This window comes from Macrobrachium nipponense, chromosome 1, assembly GCF_015104395.2.
Source record: "Macrobrachium nipponense isolate FS-2020 chromosome 1, ASM1510439v2, whole genome shotgun sequence".
Lineage (NCBI taxonomy): Eukaryota > Metazoa > Arthropoda > Malacostraca > Decapoda > Palaemonidae > Macrobrachium > Macrobrachium nipponense.
In genome coordinates this window covers 158,103,928-158,121,768 of record NC_087200.1, presented here as the reverse complement: position 1 = coordinate 158,121,768, position 17,841 = coordinate 158,103,928, and the positions used below count along the sequence as shown (strand labels likewise).

General features: G+C 43.9%; 1 protein-coding gene across 1 annotated transcript in view; it reads right to left on the bottom strand.

The window, feature by feature from the left end:
• The window catches only part of LOC135219787 (CWF19-like protein 1), a gene marked incomplete at its 5' end in the record, with an annotated part of 332,999 nt that overhangs the window by 169,107 nt on the left and 146,051 nt on the right, over positions 1-17,841 (bottom strand). Inside the window, 1 exon segment of the mRNA XM_064256860.1 lies at positions 2,525-2,626. Within this exon segment, the coding sequence (XP_064112930.1) occupies positions 2,525-2,626 (102 nt within the window).

Below are 17,841 nucleotides of genomic sequence, written 5' to 3'. Positions count from 1 at the left end.
AGGAAATCAATTTGGAGATGGAGGTTGATGATGTTACAGAGCTGCTGGAGTCTCATGGCGAGGAGTTATCTGCTGAGGACCTGATACAACTGGAGAAGCAGATGATAGAGGAAGAAGAAGCACCCACCCCAGAGCCTAAGGCTTTCACAAGGCAGGACTTGGCAAGAGGTTTTGCAGAGTTGCAGCAAGCGTTGGCAACTTTTGAGGCTCAGGATCCCAACTTGGACAGGTTCACTAGGGTTTCCAGAGGCATCATGGATTTGATGCAATGTTACAAGGAGATCTTGGATGGAAAAGAGGTTGCTCTCTGTTCAGACTAACCTGGAGCAGTATTTTAAGAAGGTAGAGAGGCCTGCAAGAGATCCTGTACCCTCTACCTCAGCTGCCTCTGCTAATCCAGACTCGCCTGCCCCACAATCTCCAGCACCTTCTGAATGTTCTGCTAACCCAGACTCGCCTGCCCCACAATCTCCAGCACCTTCTGAATGTTCTGCTAACCCAGACTCACCTGCCCCAGCATCTCCAGCACCTTCTGTAGGTTCTGCCTCACCTCAAGACTCACCTGCCCCAGCATCTCCAGTATGTTCTGCCTCACCTCAAGACTCACTTGCCCCAGCATCTCCAGCATCTTCTGGAGGTTCTTTTTCTCTTCACTAACCTCCCCCAGTCTCTCCAGCACCGCAGCTTCCTCTCCAGTGTGCAAGCCAACCAAATTAATAAAGGTAAGGAATTGTTCTCTCGTTGTTATTGATACATATTTACATTAAATCACGTGGTATTTTTTAATGTTCCGACTTACGCTGAAAATCGTGTTACGACGCATCTTAAGAACGGATCAATGTCGTAACTCGAGGACCCCCTGTATATAAAAGTAAAAAAAATGTAAAAAAAAAAAAATTAAATTAAATTTAAAAAAAAATTCAATTTTAAGTTTTTTGTAAAGTTAAGTGTTACGGTTTTGTGCCATTTGTTAATGTGTTTCGTAAAGTTTGTCCTCCTCCTCTGTCGCCACTTTCGGAGATAGCCTCACTCGAAAGGTAAGGTTCCACATTTTACTACATACGTACGTACAGTATTTCTTGTATACCATGTACACTAATACACTTTATTTACAGGTACTATGCAGTACATATTAGTAGTAAGTATTAAGTAAGGTATTGAATGGTCCAAATTGTTGTATTTCATCGTTCAATGGTCAATTTATCTTTATCATAAAATTTACTGGGGTGTTTTTGTAGGGCTTGGAACGAATCAGGCAATTTACATGTAAAATGCGGTTCAAGATACGAAAAGCTCAGGTTACGAAGGCAGCCTCGGAACGGATTAATTACGTATCCTGAGGTACCACTGTGTGTGTATGTATATATATATATACATGTGTATATATATATATAATATATATATATATATATATATATATATGTGTGTATATATATATATATAATATATATATATATATATATAATATATATATATATATAATATATAATTATATATTATAAAGTATGTAATATGATGGATTTGCATCTATGCAAGTCAGTGTGATGATTTCCTGATCAACCATACTACCTAAATCTGCACAGTACCCATTTGTACCCCTCTTTGATAGAAACTTAACTTTTTGTTTGATCTCAACCATTCTTTCATTTCCTGTCATAATATCCAAAACATATACACAATGTTTGTACATCAAATGTGCAACGCACATTTTCAACTATGTTGTTTACATTTCCACATTCACTCAGTAACTATTTGATGAATAGTTATCAACTTCAATAGCTTTTACACAGTGTTATAATTTCTAATTGTAACTTCATAAATTTTTTTGGCATGCTAATGTTTCAACCACAGAAAGGTTTAATGCATGAATTTCTTTTATTGTTTACATTTCCTTACTGCACAGTTTCAATGAAAATATAAAATACTTTACAAAGTGGTCACCTATACAAAATAGCAATGAATCTTTACACAAGCCATAAATTTGGTAAGAATGGCTGAATGTATGATAATTTGCAATTAGCATACTGAATATGTGTGGCTTGTAATAGTCCTAAAGTTGATCAATCATAAGTTGCATAGGTTGCAACTCAACCACTATCTGTATTTTAAAGGAAGTTTAAGATTATGTACTTTACTTTTCTTGGTAAATAGTTGCAACAACTAAGCAATAAGGCACTATAATAGATAAAGTCTTGAAGCCAACAATAAGCATTTACATAACATATTCAGAGCAGTGGCAGACCTGGTTGACCCACACACTGTTGTCACATGTGCAGAAGTAACAACATCCAAGTAGCTGCTGTAGATAGAATAAAAAGCATTCCTACCCTGAGTCCATTTATGATCTGTCACTATACCAACAATGGCACTATAAAGGCCAAAACAAGCTTTTAAATAATTGTTGATTTTAGTTTATCTGTCTTATGAATGCTCCTGAGTAGTTTCTTTAAGGAAGAAACAGAAACTACACTAAAAAAAGTGAATACATATATTATATTTATACAATTATATATACTATACTCACCTAAATAAATAATATTTTCAGCAAGTTCACAGCCTTTCATGTTTGGAAAGTATTCCTTAGTATGAGGTTGATGAGGCCCAAGAATGTACGTTGGCAGAGGAGCTGAAATAAAAAAAAAATTAATCTTTTTGTTTGAACAACATACCTCATGATACAAACAAAATATTTAGTTACTTATTTTCATTTTAATACAGAACCTTCATGTCACCTAAGGTTTTTGTCAAGTACACTGCAGTTTTATAAGAACTCTAGCATTAACAACTGGTACGTCTTGTGCCATCCCTCACTACGAGGAGCCCAAACTAATCATCACTAACGTTACTAACTGGAGTGAGAGGGAAAATGACACTCCTAAAAACATAAGCCTTCTGCATTTAAGTAATACAGGTCCATATACAATGAATAATTCACCTAAGGAAATTTCTCTAGGCATTTCACTCAAAAGCACTTTAGAATGTCTGACTTATTATCTCTATACTCCAACTTATTGTCTCTGCTTTACCAGAAGACAAGGAAAGAATTCAGTCCCTTGATGGTGGTCCAAACAAAGAACACGAAACAAATGAGTCAGCATTCTTGAAATAGCTATTGTACTTAAATAAAGGAAACCTCAAGGAAAAACTGTGGTACCACATAAGGCAATGAAAACTTGAAATCAGAGGGTAATATCACAGGAACAGATGGAGTCAATTAGGAAAGAAGGTAACATGTCACCCTGTACCATTTGGACCATATGCCTATGTTGTGCAAATTCAGGTTAATTCAGGTTCCTAGGATGGTAAACCATACCAAAGATTAAACACAGGACACCAGAAGGAAAAACCACTATCTATATATCTTTATGAACATATACATACAAAGAAATTAACAAAAATATGCAAGACCTAACCACTGTACATCAAAAGATATGAAGCATGTGAGACAGTTGCCAGAAGTTGAGAAATATGAAATTTTTATGATAAAATAAAATTTTATATAATACTTACCTACATTTTATTTAGCTAACAATTTCTTGCCTTGGCAGCTTGAAAATTAAAAAATTCACATGGAATGCTTCACAGATTTAGTGCAGGTGACCAGTCCTGCCCACCAACGGGACTACCAAGAACTACTAGCAGACCATTTCATTCTACTTACAGTCAACCCTGCTATTCGCGGACTCGCCTATTTGCAGATTCTTCTATGGACCGTATATAACCATTAATTTGCAGAAAATTCATCTTTTCATGGTATTATTCGATGGGAAATATTCACAAATTCCAGTATTTTCATATCATTTTTTGTGATAAAACTATTAAAACCTTCAGGTATAAGCATTTTAAGCAGGTTTTTTGAGTTTTAAGTATTGGCAGATTTCAGCTATTAGCAGGGGAGTCTGGTACCCATCCTGTAAATACAAGGGGGGTCTACTGTATGCCGTATGTCCATCAGTGAGGAGGTGGGAGGGCTCCATCTGTAATTATTAAGTAAGTATTGAATAAAATTTTATTTTATCATAAAAACATCAGTTTTACTTACCCAGTAATTAATTAGCTGCTTTCACATTGAAAGAGGTGGGATAAATGGACATATTCTACGCCAAAACATTAAGTCATATAATGAATTGAAATAGAAAGAGTTGTTAGCATTGAGTACAATGCTTGTAGTTCTTTATTAGTTAAGAGAGCCTGCAGTAGCAACTGCCTCAGGAGCACCTATACTAGAGTGGGAGCTTTGTAGCAAAGGAGTATTCGATTGCTAACAAAGCGTCAGTTGAAGTTATGTAGCTCAAGAAAGCGTCAGTTGAAGTTATGTAGCTCAAGGAGTTATCAGATGGAAAGCAAAATTTCATAAAGTGCCCTTGCCCTGGGCACAGTACTGCAAAGAAAACAACCAGATACATACACCAGACACAATATCACCTGCACTGAAATAAAACCACCCATCCACTGAGAGTGGTGGGTGCTCTAGGTACATTGTACATCTTTGGCTCCCTAAAACTCGACACCTTATAACAAGGTGAAGAGATGGTAGGAGAAATCTTATGCTTCCTTCTGTAGTCTCATGCCAGTTACTGATAATCAAAAAGTACTGTCAAAATTTTTGGTGAAAGCTGCTACCCGGCTGTAACTGGAGCCAGGCAAGCACGAAGCCTGGTGAGGGAAAAATTCGTACTAATGGGTGCTCCTGGCCATTATTCCTGGCTGACAAGACTCTTCTCTAACACCTTTCTCTGTAAAAAAATTCTCAGTAAACGAGCAAACCTTGTTATCGAGTCAAGGCTTAGCTAGATACCTTTCCCATCTCTCAAATGCCTTTTGTAGCACCTCTGAAACAGGCCCCTTTCTGCTAAACACCCGGAGACTATGTCCATATAAGAGCATACCACCCTTGATGGTGTCTGAAATGAGATTCTTCAAGAAAGAACAGAAGGTAGCAGGATTCTGGGATAGTTAATCAATCCCTTGCAGCAAATCAGGAACTATAATTGCAACTGAAAACAGGGCAACATGAGACATAATAATACTTTGATTAGTACGAAAAAGTCTAGCACTTCCCTGACCATAAAGAACGGTGGAAGAGCGTAGAAGAACAAGTTGGAACAATCTGGTAAAATGGTGTACAATGACCATGTTAGAAGGTTCCTTTAAGGTGACAGACAGTCAAGGTCAGCCTGTCCCATAGATAGCACATAACTCAACAAAACAAGGGAATCGAAGTCCACTCAGGGGTAAGAGTGGGTTTCTAACGGTTCTGTATCTCTGCCAGAAATTCCAGTTACACTAGAGAAAACTCGACCGATTATTCACAGTAAAAACAAAAACTTTCTTTGCTGGTGTGCAAGTATTAAAGTAAAAATGTAATAACTGTGGTGATATCTAAAGGAATACGTAGTCTAGGCTATTCTGGCATGTGTGAGAAGGTTCCGTTCTCCCAAGGATGCGTCCTGGAAAATAACTCCTAGTTCCCCCAGGGGGTTCCCTCGAATAGAATGAGGAATGAGTAGTCTAAGACTAGCAGGACACCCACGCAGAACTGGACCGAGCCTCACAAATGATGATTAATAACGGTTACTCCAACAAGCTGATCAACAGGGAGATCAGAACAGCCTTAAACAAATGGTACATGGAGGACGGAGAGAATAAAGAGAATCCCCCCTCCGAGGATATACGTATTTTCTTCAAGTCCTTCATGCACCACGGATATAAAGAAGAGGAGAGATGCCTTAAGAAGATTGTAGAAGAGAACGTCACCCCCGTGGAGGAAGGGAAGAGGCTCTCTCTTATAATCTATTATAAGAACAGGAGAACAAGGGACCTCATTATGAGAAATAACCCTACCCCGCCTGCAGGAGATCCCCTGAAGCAGAATAACGTCGTCTACCAGTACACATGCCCTATCCAAGGATGTCCTGGAGTTTATATCGGCATGACAACGTTACGACTGTCTAAGAGGATCTCCTGTCACGCCCAGAACGGTGCAATAAAACACCACGCCCTCACCGCCCACCAACAGCACGTCGTGCGTGAGGATATCGTAAAAAACACAAAGATAATTGGAGGAGCCCCCGATCAGCGACGCCTACGCCTCCTTGAGGCATTATTTATCCTCGAGCAGAAACCCTTCCTTAATACGACACAGGAACCCTTCCTGCTGCCCACCTGTGTAAGGAAGACCCAGCCCCCCCCTCCAGACAAGAACACCAGCGCCAAGGACGGGGCCAATATCGAAGAGGTTGGTAGAAATAGCAGGAGTTACGTCACCACGGTCGCAGCCAATGAAAACCCGGCTCCAGGTGACGCAACACACCTGAGAAGATCAACGCGCCTCGAGAGTTTCCGACGCCTGGCCGCCAGCCAATGAAAAGTCGAGCACCCTCCGGGTCCAGCAGGAGCATCCGTGAGCGCCCGCACGACCATGATATATAGCGAAGGACTCACCACTAAGATTCAGTCCTCCAGCAACCATCGCTGTGACCATGCCCTGGCAGATCTGGGCGAAACGTCAGAGAGAGAGAGAGAGGAGAGAGAGAGAAACTTGTAACAGTAATATATGTATATAGCAGTAATAAAGATAATTCAATATGACTACACTGGATTTGACGATCCCCTTTGGCACGTTGCTTGCCAGTTTCAGCAACATTGAGAAATCCTTAATAAGGAAAATAGAGAAGACTCTATACAAAATTAATGGAGCTGATGCAGCAATCCTTTTCAACAAGACTAGTCTAAGACTACTCATGATGAGGGACCTCTTCCGGACAACAAAAATTTGTACAACTACCACCATAAGTTTAACTGAAAATTCTTGTCTTGGGAAAGAGACAGTGGAGCCCAGCTAAGATAACCTGTCCCTGCTGGTCTTGTGGGACAGGCTGAAGTTCATAGCCAGAAAACAGAAGAAAGCAGAGCATAAATTTGAGAGAAGGCTTGTGCCATAGTTACTGAAGTTTAAACTCCCGAACTGGCAGACTCTGTCTCATGAGATGAGTCTGAGATAAATTCCAGTGTCTGTATGTGGACATGAAAACGAAATATCTTAACCAGGAACTCCATTCAAGCACCCCCGGGAATGGATGACAGGACTGTACAATTCACCTCTGAAAACCAAATAAATTTGTAGAACATTGTACAGACTCACAGATAACTAAATGGACCAGTTGTCGACCCTGTCAATACCCGAGAGCCACAGACACATGGCCATCAGGCAGTAATGCCCAGCATTGACTCAAAAATGATATTGTTATGATACAATAAAGTTTCATACATACTTACCTGGCAGATATATACATAGCTATAGACTCCGTCGTCCCCGACTGAAATTCAAATTTCGCGCCACTCGCTACAGGTAGGTCAGGTGATCTACCGCCCTGCCCTGGGTGGCAGGACTAGGAACCATTCCCATTTTCTATCAGATTTTCTCTCTTCCACCTGTCTCCTGCGGGGAGGCTGGGTGGGCCATTAATCGTATATATCTGCCAGGTAAGTATGTATGAAACTTTATTGTATCATAACAATATCATTTTCATACATTCAACTTCCCTGTCAGATATATACTTAGCTGATTGGCACCCTTTGGTGGAGGGTAAGAGACAGCTAACTACTGAAATAGACAGGTAAACAACATATGTTGTAGGTATTTATAGACCTTGGTTCCTACCTGATTAGGCGGAAGACTTCGTGGCTACTGCCTAGGAGTCTGCTTCGCCTCAAGAGCCTTAGCGAGATATTGATCTGTGGCCAAGAGTTCTTGTGGGTCTGTCGATGGGGTCTTATCCACTTACTCGGCAGAGCCTAACTGGCATTTCGTCAATGGGGTCTAATCCACTAACAAGACAACACGCCTTATTTAAGGAGCACACAACCGATCCCGATCACCCGATCCTAACACCTGTGTTAGTTCTAAGATTGTCAAGAGTTATCCCCCAAACTCCTCACAAACAACCAATAACTCGAATCACACAGTCAAGACGCACACTTTTAAAGTACAAAAAAAAAATTTGCACCCCTCTATTAGTCAGATACAACACGAGTTCCTTACTGAGCAAAAGTGACGGTCGCCTGTGCGACATCTGACACTCCTTCCAGCAGGAAGTCAAGAACATATCCAACAAGAGGGTTACGCACGTATAATAAAATTAAGGATCGGTGCTTGCTCCAATACCCAGGACCATATCCGCTGACACAAACGGACCTAGAGAAAAGCATTTCTTGCAAGTTACCCGAACATCTTTCAAGTAATGAGATGCAAAAACCGAATTGCATCTCCAATATGTTGCTTCCAAGATATTCTTTAGAGACATATTTCTTTGGAAAGCAAGAGACGTCGCGACTGCTCTAACTTCGTGAGCTTTTACTCTCAAAAGTTTAAAGGAGTCATCTGGGCAGTTATTATGTGCCTCCGTTATAACGCTTCTAACAAAGAAGGCCAAGGCATTTTTCGACATAGGTCTTTTCGGGTCCTTTACAGAGCACCATAGACCTTGTTGAGAACCCCCCATCTGCTTCTTTCTATCTAGATAGAATTTTAGTGCTCTGACCGGGCAAAGGGACCTTTCTGCCTCCCCACCTACTAGGTTAGTCAGGCTCTTTACTTCGAAGCTCCTGGGCCAGGGCTTTGAAGGATTCTCGTTCTTCGCTAGAAACAGAGTCTGAAACGAACAGATGGCAAAGTCTCCTTTAAACCCTACACGAGACTCTAGGGCGTGCAATTCACTAATTCTTTTCGCCGTAGCGAGAGACAACAGAAACAAGCACTTTCTTGTAATGTCTCGAAAGGAGGCCAGATGAGGAGGTTCGAATTTTTCCGAAGTCAGGAATCTTAGGACTACGTCCAGATTCCAGCTCGGAGCTCTAGGTTCTCTTGACTTTGACATCTCGAATGACCGAATTAGATCGTGCAGATCCTTATTGTCAGCCAATTCTAGGCCTTTATTCCTGAATACGGCTGAGAGTATACTTCTGTATCCCTTTATGGTAGACACAGAAAGATGAGATTTCTCTTTCAGAAAAAGAAGGAAATCGGCAATTTCAGTCACAGAGGTATTGGAGGAGGACAGCTTCTTCGACCTACACCAACTTCTGAACACCTCCCACTTCGATTGATATACTCGCATTGTAGAAGATCTGCGGGCTCTAGCGATTGCGCTTGCCGCCTTGCGAGAAAAGCCCCTCGCTCTGACGAGTCTTTCGATAGTCGAAAGGCAGTCAGAGCAAGAGCGGGGAGGTTTTTATGATACCTCTTGAAGTGGGGTTGTTTGAGCAGATCTGTCCTGTTTGGAAGAGATCTGGGGAAGTCCACCGTCCACTCCATTACCTCTCTGAACCAATCTCGAGCTGGCCAAAATGGGGCTATCAGAGTCATTCTTGTCCCATTTGAGGCCACGAACTTTCTGAGCACTTCCCCCAGGATCTTCAATGGGGGAAAGGCGTACACATCTAATCCCGACCAATCTAGGAGAAGGGCGTCTACTGCAAATGCTCTGAGGTCCTCTACCAATGAGCAAAAGGTGCTTATCCTTTTGGAGAGGAATGTGGCGAACAGGTCTATTTGAGGTCTCCCCCAAAGTGACCAGAGGCTCTGACACACTTCTGAGTGGAGGGTCCATTCTGTTGGAAGGACCTGGAACCTCCTGCTCAGCCTGTCCGCTCTCACGTTCCTCTCTCCTTGGACAAATCTTGTCAGTAGAATAATGTTCCTTCGATGTGCCCATACTAGGTCTTTCGTTAACTCGTAGAGAAAGAACGAGTGCGTCCCGCCTTGTTTCCGTATGTAAGCCAGAGCGGTGGTGTTGTCTGAGTTTATCTGAACTACCCCGTCTCTGACTATCAGCTCGAAGCCCTTTAGAGCAAGATGTATGGCTAAGAGCTCCTTGCAGTTGATGTGCCATGACACTTGTTCTTCTGACCAGGTGCCTGACACTTCTCTTGTTCCCAAGGTTGCACCCCACTCCGTCTCCGACGCGTCGGAATACAATACTTGGTTTGGGTTCCGAATTTCCAGAGACACACCTCTGTTTTCCTCTAGAGGGGGCAACCACCACTTTAAGTGATCTTTCACCTCTAGAGGAATCAGAAATGTGTCGGTGAGCTGTCCTGTCTTCCAGTTCCAAACCCTTTTTAGGAAGAATTGTAGGGGACGGAGATGAAGTCTTCCTAGAGGAAAGAACTGTTCCAGCGAGGAAAGGGTCCCCAGAAGGCTCAACCATTTCCTCGCTGAACTGCGTTCCTTCCCTAAGAAGCTGGAGACTTTTCCACAAACTTTTGTGATTCTCTCTTGAGAAGGAAAAACTCGAAAACCCCAAGAATCCATCCGTATCCCCAGATAAACCATGTTCTGGCTGGGGATCATCTGAGATTTCTCGAGGTTTACGATTAATCCTAGTGACCTTATAAGGTCTAGTGTCGTTGTAAGGTCCTCCAAACACTGTCTCTGCGATCTGGCTCTGATGAGCCAGTCGTCTAGGTAGAGGGAGATGTTTATTCCCTTTAGGAGCAGATATCTTGCCACATTCTTCATTAGGCTTGTGAAAACCTGAAGAGCTGTGGACAGGCCGAAACACAAGGCCCTGAACTGATAGATCCTTCCCTCCATCATGAAATGAAGGTACTTCTTCGACGAAGGATGAATCGGGACGTGGAAATAGGCATCCTGAAGATCGAGCGATACCATCCAGTCTCCTTGGCATAGGGCTGAAAGGACTGATGCAGATGTTTCCATACTGAACTTCTCCTTCTCCACATATCTGTTCAGTGCACTTACATCTAGGACTGGTCTCCATCCCCCCGAAGCCTTCGCGACTAGAAAAAGGCGATTGTAAAACCCCGGGGAGTTGTGATCAAGTACTAGTTCGATTGCCCTCTTGTCCCACACTTGATCCACCATTTGTCGAAGAGTATCCCTCAGTACAGGGTCCTTGTATCTGGCGGACAGTTCCCTCGGTGTTTGGAGGATCTCGATCTCATTTACCCTTCTTAAAGGCTCAGAAGGAAGCTCTTCCTCATTTTTCCGTAGCTTTCCTTTTGGAGGTTGCATGAGAAGATCCTGAGTCGCCTTCTCAGTTAGAGAATGTGAAATATCCTTCACTAACTGAGAAGGGAAAAATGCTCTGATAATGGAGCGAAAAGTAAAGCGGCTCTCTGCGAGGGAGAGATGGCTTTAGTCAAGAATGAACTGAAAACCGCTCTCTTTTTTAAAATCCCCACTCCAAAGAGAGAGGTGACTTCTCCCCAACCATCCTGAACCGCTTTATCTATGCATGCCAGGATGCTCAGCAAAACTTCTGGGTTTAGGCCTTCTGCTTCATGGGTCTTTTTGGCCAAAACCCCAAGGGACCAATCCAGGAAATTGAACACTTCCAAGACGTGGAAAAGCCCCTTGAGGAGGTGATCCAATTCAGAAAGGCCCCATGTCGCTCGAGCCGAATTTAAGGCATGCCTCCTCGACGAGTCTACTAGACTCAAGAAGTCAGATTCCGCCGAAGCAGGAAGAGACAGTCCCATGTTCTCTCCAGTCTCGTACCATATGCCTCTTCTGCCCGTCAGTCTGGCAGGAGGTATACAAAACACCGTCCTCCCCAGTTCCTTCTTCGATTGTATCCAGGAACCGAGAGACTGGAGGGCCCTCTTCATTGAGATGGCCGGTCTCATTTTAAGGAAGGACGACGACTTCAGAGCTTTAGCACTCGAAAACAGAGAGCTCGGAGGAGGAGGAGCAGCTGGGGTCAGAGAAACTCCATATTCTTCAAGAAGGAGTGCCGTTAGAACTTTATAATTCGATAGTCCTTCTTTACTTGGAGCCTCATCTTCTGACACTTCCTCTAGCTCGAGAGGGTCATAAGGAGAACGATACCTTTTATCGCATGTTTCTTCCTTCGATCTCACTCTTTCCGAAGGCGAAGGACTTCTCATAGGTGAGGGACTAAGTGACATCGCCTCCCTATGTCTAATCACTGGCGATTCTTGTCTAACTGGCGCCTGGCGCTTGTCAGGCTCTTCGAGCCTGGCTGGCGCCTGGAAGAATCTTGGTTGTAATCTGGCGCCTTGCGCCTGGTTGGCTCTTCATGAAAACTTCTCTCTTGTAAAGCGAATCACTTTCAGGTGTTGCCTGGCGCTTGCTTGGCGCCACGCGCCTGGCTGGCGCCACGGCTGGTGCTTCTTCTTCTTTTTCCTCTCGCCTGTCCAGTGCTTTGTTCCCAACAGAGATGGCCGCCTGTGTGACATCTTCCCTGGAGGGTTCGTTGCGCCTGGCAGGAGATCGGTGTCTAGACCTTTTGATAGGCAGCTTGTTATCCTTTCTATGAGGAGGCTCTTTGGATAGGGCTCCCACCAAAGAAGCTAGCTGCTCCTGTAGATTAAACAGGATCTTCTTGGTCGATGTCTCTCTTTCCTCTTCATAAGGAGGAGAGGGAGATCTGGAAGGTGCTTGAGGTTCCCTTGCAGCAAAGGGAGTAGACTCTTTTCTAGCTCTCTTGATAACCGAGGGCACTTCTTCTTCTGAAAAGCGCTCGGGGCTAGAATCCAAAGCAGGCTCTTTCCAGTTCCTTTTCAATGGGCGAGAAAGATTCGTGTCCTTCCACCCGCGTTTCGGTGAGGGAGATCCTGAAGAAGAGAAGCACTCACGCAGGATGCTTTTTCTATAGCGGTCCCTAGCAGTCTGAGGCAATACAGAGCCTGCCGAAGGGACGCCTGATCGGTGGGGAATCTCCACAACCTCCGTAAGGCTTTCGACTTTCCTTCTCCTCCGGGCCAGGGAGCTTGGAAGAGGTCTAGGCCTGGGAGCGTCGCAGAGCCGACCAGACGCCCCCTTCACTACACTGGGGACACTTACATCACTTGAAATATCACCCTCACTTTGCTTACCTTCCAAAGCCGCCATTTTTTCTTGCATCCTTTGAAGGGAAGCTTTCAGGTCTGCAATTTCCGATGCAGAATCAGTCGGATTTGCAAACTGTGATCGGCCTGATACAGAGGGAGAATAAAGGGATTTTGACGTAAGGAAAAATCTATTTTCTGGGCGATTGGTTCGTGTCGCCAGCGAAATATCCTTTAATCTATTATTTCTAGGGTAAATGTACTAACACATACCAGAGAATAAATAAAATAAAGAAAAAGGTCAGTACAACTGACTCGCTCACCCTCCAAGAGGGTGTCGGTATGAACACTAGGCGAGTGAGACCACTACCACGAGCCAAATGCCAATAGAAATCTCCCACTACAAAAACCCTCCAAGAGGAGAGCCGACCCACAGAGTGAGGCAGCTCGTACTACTACTACTCCATCCCATGCTGCCGACTGCTGCGCCTCTGGTGGCCAATCCTGAAGTTAGCAGACAATCGTTGGGCGAAGGGATGGTAGGGTGGGATTTTCGCTGGCGACACGAGCCAATCGCCCAGAAATAGATTTTTCCTTACGTCAAAATCCCTTTTCTGGCTCAGCTCGTGTCGCTGCGCGAATCGTACCAGAGAAATAGCACAAGATTGTAAACAAAAGTAATAAAATAAATCAGAATAGGTCTCAAATAAAAGAGAAAATAAATATAAAAAAGAATATAATTGCTAAAAAGATACAAAATACACAGTGATACAAAATTAGAAATATGCTTAAATTACACTTAATTCTAATCATGTTTCTTATCATAAGGATAATTTACATATGTACAGAGGTAAAATGGTTTACATGTAACAAAATGGTATCTGTGTAAAGGCATGTATCAAAAATATAATAGCCAATTAAAATAATCAAATGAACAAATTAATCAACAATGATAATATATAAGAATGTATATGACTTAATATACAAAACCCGTAACCATTATAAATAAGATGTATCCCCTAGCATAAAAATAATGGGGGTAACATCCATAGATCAATATCTTATAATCATCTGTGAGTGTCCCTAGCAAAAAAAAATAAGGGGCACCCACTACATCATCATAAAAGCAGCTAAGACACAAGGTGAATGTAAATGAACACGGCAGGAATAGACGAACTGTTGGGTGAGGCAGGTAGAAAGGAGGACTGAATCTTCTACTACAAATTAACTAGAGTCAGGGGAAACTATGTTACCCGCTGCTACTGCTGAAAATTTCAGAGCTTCCAAGGACTTAAGGTAATGACGTTTGAACACTGTCGGCGATTTCCATCCGGTATACTTTTTTCAACTCATCGAAGTTCATGTGTTGGAATAATTAATTGAGGTGGCTACTGCCCTGACATCATGTGCTTTCGGGAAAGAGTCAGGATTGGCTTGCTTAATAAAGTACAGGATTTGTTGCCTGATGCCTTTAATGGATAAAGTTCCACCTTTTTCTCTCTTAAAGAGGGACCCGATGAAGATGAGGAGGTCCTGGACAGAAAGGCTCGTAAGGTTGTAACTGGGCAAAGAGATACATCTTGTGGAAGGGGTAGTACCTTCCAAGGTTCCCACCTCATCAAAGGATCTTCATTCTTTGCTAAAAGCTACGTTCCGGAGAAAGTAGGACTTCCCCTGTGGGAAGGAATTGAATATGATCCGGATCTCTGGATAAAGCCGACAGTTCTGAAATTCTTGCTCCTGAAGCTAAGCTTAATAAAAATAGGGTTTTTTCTTAAGAGCATTATAAACGAGCATGTGTCATTATCGGTTTCTGAAGCCAGTTTTTTTAGAACATCGTTTAAGAACCATGAAACTGACGTAGGCCTTACAGAAGGTCTAAGTCTAGCACATGCCTTAGGAATAGACGAGAAGTAGGAATCCGTCAAGTCTATGTTGAACCCAAATTGAAATATCTTTTTCAAGGCTGACTTGTTTGTCGTAATCGTGCTAGCTGCTAAACCATTTTCAAATAAGGATCTGAAAAAGGATATAGCTGAATTAACTGTCATGATTCTAATATCTGATTCTCTCGGGAAGATTTGCTAACTTTTTGACAGCAGCATCATACTGTCTCAAAGTTGAATCCCTTTTATCGGATTCCAAGAAGAGAATATTCTGAGGGTCAATATTCGCATCTCTTTTTGCCGCAAAACTTCATGAAGTCCATAAAGTTAGGGTTTTGAGAATCCCTGAGGAAAGCGAACACAGTCTTCGTTTGTACTGACTGGGAGAGCCTGGGATTGGGGATCCGAAGAGGACGAAGGCCCAGCTCCAGAATTAGGGGATACCAATTGCTCTTCGGCCAGTCTGGGGCTACTAGAGCCACTTGACCCTTGAATGTTCTGAGTTTGTTTAAAACTTTCATGAGAAGATTCACTGGAGGAAAGACATAAATCTTCTTCCAGTTGTTCCAGTCTAGAGCCAGGGCGTCCGTGGCATAGGCCAGAGGGTCCAGGTTGGGGGCTACATAACACGGCAGTTTGTGATTCGCTTGAGATGCGAAGAGATCCACTTGTAGCCCTGGAACTCTTGAAGGATCCATTGGAACGAACTGTTGTCCAGTGACCATTCCGACTCTAGGGGCACTGATCGGGATAACGCGTCTGCTATGACGTTTCTCACTCCAGCTATGTGAGTGAGGAGAGATGCCAACTGAACTTGTCTGCCAGGGAGAAGATGGCTACCATGACATGATTTAGATGACGTGACTTGGAGCCTCCCCTGTTATACAATGTACTACCACTGCGCTGTCCAGAACTAGCTTTATGTGGGAGTACTTTGGTGGGCGTAACCTTTTTAGAGTCAAGAACACTGCCATTGCCTCCAGTACGTTTATATGGAACTGACTGAACTGAGGTGACCAGTTCCTTGAACCTCCTTTTTGACCTGGGAATACCCTCCCCAACCGCTTAAGGACGCGTCTGTGTGGATGGTGATCCCTGGTGGAGGGAACTGAAGGGGTACTGACACTGACAAATTCTTGACTTTCGCCCACGGCCGAAGTCGATTCTTTAGAATCAGAGGGACTGAGGATAGTTTGTCCCTGGAACCTGACATTTGCTCGTGAGCGCCAGATTCTGGTTAGGTCTTTCAGTTTGGCTTTCATTAAGACGTTCGTCACTGATTGCAAACTGGAGAGAACCCAGGATCCTCTCCTGAGCCCTCCTTGACGCCAGTTTGTGACTTAGAAATTGCTTGACTGACTTCGCTATTTCTTTCCTTTTGGTTGATGGAATCGACAGAGTATGGGAGGATAGATTCCATTGAATGCCCAGCCACTGAAAGTTTGACTCTGGAGTGAGTCTTGACTTGGTCCTGTTTATCTTGAAGCCTAGATATTCCAGGAACTGAATCACTTTCAGTGTAGCTCTGTTGCATTCCTCGACTGTTGAAGCCCAGATCAACCAATCGTCGAGATACGCTACTACCATAATCCCTTGTGACCTGAGTTGTTGCACCTACCACTTCCGCTAGTTTTCGTGAACACCCTGGGTGCCACGTTGAGTCCGAAGGGAACTACCTTGAAGGAGAATGCCTGGTCTCCTATCTTGAACCCAGATATGGACGGAAGTGTCTTGCAATAGGGATATGATAGTAGGCGTCTGTAAGATCGATAGAGGTGGTGACGCCCCACGGGGAAGTAAGGTCCGCACCTGCGAGATCGTGAGCATCTTGAACTTGTCGCAGCGGATGGCTAAGTTTAAGCGGGACAAGTCTAAGATTACCCTTCTTTTTTGTGAGCCTTTCTTTGGAACGCTGAACAAGCGACCTTGAAATTTTAATCTCTTGACTCTCGCTATAGCTCCTTTCTGAAGGAGGTCCTCTGCGTACTTCTGTCAATTCCTTGGAAGGAAGTTGACGGAAAGGTCTGGATGGAGGTGGGTTCGTCAACCAGCTCCAACCCAGGCCTTTTGACACTATGCTCTGAGCCCATTCCGCTGAAGTTCCACCGGTGGCGAAAGTGAAACAGCCTCCCTCCTACCTGAAGTTCTTCATTGGTTCTGGTAACCGCCTCGACCTCCTCTGAAGTGCTTTCCCCTATTAAGGGCCTCCCGACCCTCTCCCACGAAAGGAACGCTTACCTCTGCCTCCCTTACCCGAGCGGTCATACTTCTGTGAAGCTTGACTCTCGAAGGCTTGATTGTTAAGCTGGAGAGATGGCGTAAGAGGTGGAGGGCTGAGGCTGAGGGGATATCACATAAATTGGTTGTGATTGACCCTTAGAAGTGGAAGGTTGGGCTGTTTGCACTAAGGGTACCGCTGGAACTTGCTGAGGAAAGCGTGGCTGCTTTTTCTGGTAAGGATGGAAACGCCTAGGTTTCCTCTGTCCCTTACCTTTAGGTGTTAGGTCTTGCCTCCTCTTAGCCGTAAGGCCCCAACGGTCCTTAAGGCTCTGGTTCAGCCTCGTAGCCTCTGACTGGACTTCCTTCACCATAGCTTCTGGGAAGAGATCTGCTCCCCAGATGCTAGACGAGAGTAACCTATTCGGCTCATGTCGAATGGTTGCCTCTTGTAGGACATGCTTCCTACAATTCGTTCTAGCAGTGGCAAACTCAAAACATATCCGACTGTACCGTTTGAGTCAGGGCTTTGGTCATGAGGTTTAAAAAGCGTTCTGAGCCATAGGCTATGGTTGCTACCTCGGACATAGCCATAGAGTTAATTGACCTGGCTAATCGCGATTTCGCGTCAAATTCAGCCTGAATAGGGCTATCTGGGAGCCTGGGTAGCTTTTCGCCAAACTGCTCCATTGCACAGTCAGGTTTGAGTTTGCCAGCTGAGAAGGTGTTCGGCAAGTCTTCCCACAATTCTCCGGCTGAGGGGAGCAACGGAGATGTGGGATCTGCTTCCTTCAATTGAGGCATGGGTTCCCCCTTCTGGGCCGCTGGGATGGTAGACCTCGCGATCTTTGTCAGGAACGGGAGCGGGGTACTCTCATCCATTGTGAAAATGGTAAAGGGGCTCTTAAAAGGTTGTATCTTG